The 8,684-nt window shown below is 36.2% G+C and overlaps 1 protein-coding gene across 1 annotated transcript; it reads right to left on the bottom strand.

Annotated features, from left to right (window-relative positions):
- Positions 1–1,460: 1,460 nt before the first annotated feature.
- AGR3 (anterior gradient 3, protein disulphide isomerase family member) lies at positions 1,461–8,022 on the bottom strand. Its single transcript, XM_039711827.1, has 7 exons — positions 7,917–8,022; positions 5,687–5,750; positions 4,367–4,419; positions 3,666–3,742; positions 3,344–3,407; positions 2,290–2,373; positions 1,461–1,551 (listed from the first exon to the last, which is right to left on the bottom strand). Exons 1-7 carry the CDS (start codon positions 8,020–8,022, stop codon positions 1,502–1,504), a joined length of 498 nt encoding a protein of 165 aa, XP_039567761.1. The 3' UTR covers positions 1,461–1,501.
- Between the last annotated feature and the right edge of the window lie 662 nt (positions 8,023–8,684).

Genomic DNA, 8,684 nt, shown 5'->3' with positions numbered 1-8,684 from the left:
TTGTAAAGACAATACATTCCTAATTACTATTTTTTTCTCTTAGTGTACAGGTCATTTATCTCCACTCCATTGGAATATATGCTTGTATTCAAATTTTACATAATTGTGAAGATGTGGATATGTGCAATATAACTCACTCATGACATATTAATACTAGGTATTGTGAATTAGCAAAGCTTTCCTGCAGAGATCCTTCTCTCATATACTATATGTACAGAGGCAGCATCAAGCAAACACAGGTGGCACCAACAAATGACACAGGTGCTTTACGTGTAACATAACATACATGCTCCTGCTGTAGGTGAATTGCTAATGATTTTGCTCTAACAAAAACCCACATTGCTGGGATAGTAAACAATTTCAAGTGACTTTAGCTTTTTACTCAAAACAGGTGTCCACCCTTGCATAAAGTGAATCCTGTGAAAATTTTGCCAAGATTTTGTATGTACAGATTCCCTCAATAAGCTGCCAACTTTATGGTGGAATTCTGCAGAAAAAGAGGGAATGACCTGGGATGAGCTTCCCATGACTGAAATGACATTTAAATGCCAAGAGCTAGGATAAACTTCCTCATTTTTCTCATGCCGGAATCTACAAACTTAGCCTCAGTTTTGGAGTTCTGGGTCTATCTCCTTCCATCTCTCTTGCTTCACTAATTACATTTAAATCCCAAGAGCTAGGATAAACCTCATTTTTCTCATGCCAGAATCTACAAACATCACTTAGCTTCAGTTTGGAGTTCTGGGTCTATCTCCTTCCATCTCTCTTGCTTCACTGTATCTTTATTGCAGCAAAACATGTAACTGCCTTTTGATTATTATCACCTCACTGAGACTGCATGCTCCCTCTCTTCCATTTTCAGCTATCACAATAAAAGTTAAAGGATTATACAGAGGAAAGCTAAGCCCAGAATACTGTTGTTGTAGGTGTTTTTGTTTGATGTTTGTTGTGTTTTTGTTTGTTTGTTTGTTTTTGAGGGTTTGGTTTGGTTTGCCTTCCCCCCCTATGTAAGCTATTCCAAAATTTATAGCATGAGCTTTCCAGTCTGATTTGACAGTAAAGTTTCCTTTAATGAAAAATGACTGTATAAAGCAGGGCTACACTAACAATTAATAAGTTTCTTGCAATAAAAGTTAAAATGGGGAGGCAAGATGTAGATATTAACTCATGTAATAAATTGCAAACAGACATCAAAAAGATTGTACTCCTCTTCAGAAGTCATAGCTCACCTAACTGATTCACAATTGGGTTGCTAAAATACAGCTTAAATTTGATGCACTTATAACCATAATTTTCAGTTACTTATATAATTAATTTCAAAGTGTTTAATGTATTTCTCCTCATGTTTTCCAAACTTTAGTCTTTCTATTTTTGTTCTCCAAGCTGTACATATACATTTCGTATGAAATCTGATATACCAAATCTGCTTGGTAAAAGTTCAGCTTGCAAGTAGAGACAGAGGTGCAGCTTCACCTCGTAGAGGTTATGGTCATTTCACTGGTTACAGTTCTGTCTGAATGAGGCGTAGTGCTTTCTTCATGTTCTCTATTACTGAAATAAAAAATAAATAAGAACTGTGAAAATGTATTAGAAGTACATTTGTACAATTAAAAAAAAACCCACCTAGCTTTGTTTAGTAAATTATTCACAATGAAACTGATTTAATGGTAACACATTTTATTTTAGAGATTGATATTAAACAGAAAGAAAAAAAATTCATGAATCAAAATGTATAACTTAAAGGATTTGACAAGAATTCTTGCAACTCCCTCATTTCTCAACAGCAATCTGGTAATCAGATGTGATGTGTGTATTTGTGGTGAGATACTGCCTTGGTGTCAAATAGATGGCATAGAGTAAGAACTGGCTCAACCTGAAAAATCACATTCCTTTCTGATATATGGCTGTTAGGGGTACGGACACAACCACCTGCATTTCTTTACTGATTCCCTCCCACCACGGGCTATTTGCATTGTACAGTCAGATACTTTCAAGCATAGTGACTTTCACCATTCTCCGTACAACTGCTCAGATCTTGATCCTGAAGGTTCTCACCCATGATCTTTCAATTTTTCTTACTTGAGTAGTCCCAATAAATTCAATGGGACAATGTGTGTGGTTGTTTCTCTAGAAAAGGTTAGACCATTGTAATTTATTGCAAATGCTCTCACAAGGAATTTATTCTTTACTTTGAGATCCTAATGGATTCTCAAGCCCAAGTGATCAGGATGGGGGGTATCTGGCTGCCTACAATGTGAAATACAAAGTAACACAGCCAAGGGCACTTACAGAACATCATGTCCTGCGGTTCGTAGGTGTAAAGCCGGTTGGAGTATCTGCCTGTGATGTCAGCTCTTACCGTGAGAGATGGGTCTGAAAAAGTGTTTGGGTTAAATACTGCCCTCCATTCCCACAACAGCTGAGGGTGATCGCCTGGCATTACTTTGGCAGCCCTGTTTCTGATTTCATCAGTGCAGCAATTATGAGGCTGTTACGTTCTGTTCCAAGCAACTGCTCTTTACTTGGAGAAATCCTGAACAAAAGCTAACACTCATTTTTATAGTACACAGCTAGGTTTAAATGCTAGGTTACTCATTCATATTTAAAGAAAAATGTCCCGTTTTACAGGTTCTGAGTTTACATCAGAAGAGGTTAATCTGACCAGATGCACACATAGTAGTGGTCATGCCTATCTATGGCAGTAGATAGCATGACTTACCTAGGGCCTTCAGAACATCTGATTCTTAATGTTCCCAAAGTGGGAACAAGTTGTTGTGAACCTCTCTTCTCTCAGTTACCCTTCCAAGTTTATTATTAATTTACTGATTGCTAAAACTACACTGCTCTTTGTCTGAGTGTGGGCTGAACTCTGAATGCCATCACAGAGCTAGTCACTCCAGGCTTCCTGTACAATGATTGAGAAGGAACAGGCACGCCAAGGCATAATTAATTTGGTCCATTCCAGAAGTCAGCTTTAAAAGGGGACAAATCCTTAGATACCAATGACTATTGCTTTATTCTGTGGTAATGTCCACTTTATAGCCATTTACATTCAGTCAGATATTGGACTTTTTCAGTAAACTTTGTCTTGTAACAGCACTAGCAAGAAGCACAGAGAGCAAAAGCCCAGATATTAACAGACTTTTAAATGTTCTGCTCTCAAGCCCAAATTAATATCCTCCAGGACATATCTGTAATGTGAGGAGCTTTACAAGAGTCAAAGTATACAACAGAAGCAGAGAGATTTTCTTTCGGCAAAATGAATCACTTTGATGTCCCCACAGGACAAGAGTGGCATAATTCAGATATAACAACTTTGATGATACATAAATATTTTACATACCTACAAACATGATTCGAGGCACATACTGTCCATCAGGTGACAGGTTTTTATCTGTGGTTTCATGCTGGTATAAAAATTAAAGCTAGTTGTTAAAATGTTTCAATAAATTTTGCTGAAATAGTACTACATGTGAGTAACCTTGTACCAGAAGACAAAACCAAATAGGTACTACTCATGTGTGAATACACATGCACAATTGCCTCTACTTAAATAACTAAAATATCAGATATATTATCTAAAATGACATGAAAAAACAGGGCAAAGAAAGAGAAAACACAGACAATGAAACAATACCAGTCAAATCGCCCCAAACCCTTCATACCATGAGATTCAGCATAATGAAGTTATTTTGGGCCATTTCCTGTATTTCTTCATTTTCTGCGAAAGCTTTCTTCAGTGCTAGAAAAGACAGGAACACTTTGAAATCCATCTCAAACGCTGCCTTTCCATCTGTGCTTGGGCACCACACTGGCCAGAGACTGGGCCACATTGTTCTGTGCTGATTCACATTCCTGAGGAGACACTTAGGGTCTCTATCGCTGCTTTTGGGGGCTTTTTGGCCTGTGGCAGTGCAACCTCTGGCTATGAAAATGGAAGCTCTCTTCTGTTATTTATGAAGTCTGTTGTCTCAATGGATACCATGTCTTGGCATGACAAAAGTGCATTTTTCTCAGAAAATTCTTGTTAGATCAATTTCAGCAGCCCTGTCCTTGCCTCCTTCTTTAGTTACCATTTCAGGAGAGCTAAACAATATTCAATCTGTTCAATGAGTGGGTAGCCAATCTGTGCCTCTTAATTTAAACTGAGTGCTGCATTTGGGATAGCAGCACAGCAGCAGTGAGAATTTTTGATGTTCTTTATTGCATAGTTTCATAGTGGAGTTTTTGTAAATAATGGTAATAAATTTTTCACTTTTCATTTACCTGTTTTTCTGAATAATTTTCAGTAAGTGCAATGCAAATATAGGTTCAGTTTCTTACAAAAGTATTCACAAAATTTTAACATATAAAAAATCAAAATTACCTTGGCAGTATTGACAGTCTTCCAAATGATGAATTACCATCAGTGGCTTGTTACTTTATTAACAATAATAAAAGATGTAGTTAGGTCATTTGACATGTATTTAGATGGATGATTTTACTAGCAGACTGAAAAAGACAAATTGCATTTAATCATATGTTAACCCACAGTAAAACCATGCCGACATTCTGTAAAATATTACAGAAATTTCTGAGCAAGGGAAAAGAGCATAAGCACTCAATAAAAGAAAGAGATAGAGAAACAGAGTTTCTGTGACTAAATAGGCTGTCTATAGTAAGAGATTCTAGAAGAAATAATTTCATAATTCACCATAATTTAATTGCCAGGTAGTAAATAATCAGATTGAATAGGTATTTAATGTTGCTTAGGTGAGACTTTCTCCAGGGTTAAGAAAATAAAAATAATATATATGAATTAGAATAAAATAGATTTTAGAAGATTGGGTTTATCATCAAATACTTTCCATGAAAAGTTTCTTGTGTTTTAAGCTTTCTTGAATAGCTATACAGCATATTACTTATCTTCTGTAAATAGCTTGATAAAGTGTTAAATTTTTATATTTTGGATGTCAAAGCATAAACAAATTCTGTGCATTTCCTCCCATATTTTTTAAATTATATTTACTGTTCAGCAGGTCAGTTATTAATGCTGGGTCTGCTTTCAATGTCAGGAGTTATTAATTTCTAACCATTTTCACACAGGGTACATGAAATTAATTATCTTTTGTTTTACATATAATTTGTCTTCAATTTAGCAATAGCTCATGCTACACTATTGTGATCTACAATGAGCTGTAAAATATATTTAAATAAGTATTGTTATGAATTCTCAAATATATTTGCAGCTGAGTCTCCAAGAAGACAGCTTGGAACTTCCTTTTCTATCAAGATAGTGAGAAAATATATAATGAACATATTTCAGCTAATAAAGTGTTGGGGGAAACATCAAAGGCAGTAGATTACCATACAAAAGAAAATGTCACAGATTTCAAGGAAGTAATCAGAAGCACATGACATTAAAACACAATAGATGTAGTTTAAAAATGTATGGTATCTATTTCTGAGCGATAATGTAAATAACAACTCTTGTGGCAAAGAAATGACAGCATTACATTATTGGTCCATGATGTTTCTTCAGAGTCATAAGAGTCCTAGAAGTCCTTTTGTTTATAGGCAGTCTGTTTATTTAACTGGGTGGTCTGCAGATCAGCTCTCATGGTGTTTCTTTGCTCTGTCTCATTATTGTGTATTCCAGCAAGACAGATTAACAGCTTTGTCTTCATGCTACTTTTTAATCTCTTACCTTTTCTTTGCTTGGTAAAGCCCTTCTTCATAAGTTTGTACCCATGTAATTTCATCTCCCCACCCTAGAAATAAAACAAAAGGACTAGCTACTGGCCAGGCAAGTAACTAATAACAAATTCTTTTTTTAATATTTTTTTTCTTTTTTGTTTATGTGTATTAACTTTTGTATGCAAATAAGATTTGGGGTTTTTAGTTGGAGGTTCTCTAACATTGTGGATATGCTAATTTTACATCTCCTGATAGATACACTAAAAGTTTAAAAAACCTCAACCAAACAACCCAGCCTCCCAAAAATCTCAGCTGGTTGCGTATCCAGTTCAAGTCCTTTGACAGACTTTTAGTAATCTTTCTAAATGCTCAGAGGTCCCTAAATCAGCACCCAAGTCCTTTCTATCTTCATATTTTCTGCTCAGTATTTCATGTAGACCCTGGGACTTAAAGAGAAGCTGGCATATAATAAGATAAAAAGAAAATATGACAGCTCAAATAAGATCAGCTTTAATATGAATGTCATTAGAACAGTCTTGGAATATACACTTAACTCCAAAGTAACTTCAATCCCTGAAGTTGCAAGCTCTTCATTTAATTAAAGAATTCAATCAAGGAATGGCTGTTAAATAAAAATCTCCACTGAAACAAAATCCTAACATCAGCTCCATGGCTCATCCATAGCTGGGGATATGCAGATCTCAAAAAATCAAATTGTCCAGTTGGTTTCATGCCTTCAGGTCCAAAGGATGCCAGCCCTTGCATAGTAGATCCCTGTATCCTAGGCAGTGTGGCTCTATTCATGACAACTCTCATGGGAATTGTAGAACAATTTCTGGACCAGGTTAAAGTTCTGGTTTTTCTGTGCTGTCTGGACAGTACTTTGACCAGCCCAAATTTGCTGTTGGATTTCTCACAGGAGAATTGCTTGTGATGGTTCTAGATCATGTCTTCTTCCAGTACACAGGTCTGCCTGGCTGGTGGTGGGACTCTGGCATGCTGACCAGTGCCTTCCCAACCCTGGCTGCTTCAGCTCCTGCTGCAGGTAACTGCACACAGGAGTCAGCAATTTGGGGGCATTTTGCAGCACATTTTAGCATTTCCCCTTGTCTGTGAAAATTATAGGTAAAGTGCTCAAGGCATCCCAATAGGCCTGAAATCAGAATTTTTAATTTTTTTTCCAAATCTGACATAATGTGAAATTTTTTAAAATCGTTTTTGTCCTTTTTGGCTTACTGAGAAAAAAATAAATCCTGATCTAGGGAAACTAGGCAACGCATTCCAGATTGATAATAACCTTTCCCCAGGGACACTGCTTGCAAAAAGCGTTGTGAAATTTCTCTTAGTTTAGTCCAGGTGGTGCATGATTTTGTCAAATGATCTCTGAGCAATTAAGCTCAGATGGAACATCTGAGAGATGTGCAACATTTCCAGGATAGGGAAAACTCAGATCCTGTGGGATCTGCAGGCATTATATGGCCTGCAGAAGAGATTAGGAAGAGAGATGAAGATTTGGTTGTTGTTGTTGATTAGTCCCAAAAGGAGGAGAAAGATGGGGAAAAGAAAAAGACCTTGCTAAGCTATTTTTCTGCTTGTATTTCTAAGGATTGATTAGATATAAATAAGTTAAAACAGGGTCTTTATTTAACATTCAGGTTGAAAATTAGGCACCCTAGGGAAGTGAATTACACACAGTCATGCTTTGCAGTGGATATCTGATGAAAAGCAGAAAAAAAAGTCATGCAGGAAACCCCATCAGTGGTTCAAACTGTTCTGTGTACAAAAATGAGTCTGTAGAAAATTTGTTCCATAGCAATTGATGTTATGGTAGGTTACAATAAGAACATATATTTCAAATGGTCTGTGAAAGAATATTTTTTCACTGATAATCCTACATGTACATCTTGATTTGAGAGACTCAGTTCAGGTTATTTGCTTCTGTTAGGTCACTGTGAATTATATGAAATATGCAGGTTATATGAGGCCCTCAGTCACATGCTTAATAACCTGATGGAGTCAAATGATGTGAAATAAGAACATATATTAATTAGAGCATCACATAACACTAAAGAAAACACACCTCAGTCAATATATATGTGCATTCTAGGTAAGTTTTATAAATATATATGTTTGTGTATATATATAGATACACATTCTATAAATGTACACTCAAAATAAACATAATTGCTGATCTGTGTGGTGAGGTAAGGAGATAACTACATTCAGTGAACACAAAATACCTCTTGACAGTGTCTGAGGTGCTCGTTTTTCCTTTTTAATTGCCATTGCAAGGTTGGAAGTGACTGCAATTAGCAGGAGGGACAAGGCCAGTGTAGAATGGAGCATTATTTCCCTTCCGATGCAAGGAAACTGGAAAACAAAGAAACAGTTTTAGTCACATGCACTTGTCACCTGGTGCAGTGTAGATCAATATGTTAATGGCATCCTAACAATCTGTATTTCAGAGACATTTCTGGTTTTTTTTCTAGAAATGCTTGTCTTTGGGAGGAAAATGCAGACTGGAGGTGCTTAATTTTACTGTGCAATGCTACTTTCAGCAGTCAAAATGAGGCTGCAGGCTACTGTTCTCATGTAATTCTCATGAACTAATACAATGTTGTAATACTGGATCACAACAATTTCAAGATCCTGCTCCAGGTTTTTTCATTTCAGTGAAAAGTAACGTTATTTCTTTTTACATTGGACCCATTTTGTCAAAAGATGTCTCCTAATATCCTTCTTAATTAAGTAGGAAGATTGGCAAGAATTTGCCCCAAGTATAATACTCTTTAAATTGTCCAATCCTTCGAAAATGTTGAAATTGCTGTAGTTTTTAAAGTCTCCACTTAAAAAATTTCCCGTTCTTCATTGCATCTTTTACACTGAATTTCAACTCCTTCTGAATAAAACAATTCATCTGTGTTTCTGGCTGGGTCAGTATTCTCTTCCTGACCCAGATCAACATTAGAAATTCAGTAACTTCTTACCTTGATAAAAGTCAGCGAACA

Source organism: Passer montanus, unplaced genomic scaffold, assembly GCF_014805655.1.
Source record: "Passer montanus isolate IOZ18808 unplaced genomic scaffold, ASM1480565v1 scaffold10, whole genome shotgun sequence".
In the NCBI taxonomy this organism is placed as follows: domain Eukaryota; kingdom Metazoa; phylum Chordata; class Aves; order Passeriformes; family Passeridae; genus Passer; species Passer montanus.
This window is presented reverse-complemented; position numbering and strand designations above follow the sequence as displayed.

Bases quoted from the DNA above. Each gene is read 5' to 3' on its own strand.
- AGR3 (XM_039711827.1), bottom strand. From the start codon at position 8,022: ATGCTCCATTCTACACTGGCCTTGTCCCTCCTGCTAATTGCAGTCACT. The intron at 5,751-7,916 runs GTATTTTGTGTT...TTTTATTTCTAG, and splicing joins ACCTCAGACACTGTCAAGAG to GGTGGGGAGATGAAATTACA. The intron at 3,743-4,366 runs GTAATTTTGATT...TGTCTTTTCTAG, and splicing joins AGACTGTCAATACTGCCAAG to CACTGAAGAAAGCTTTCGCA.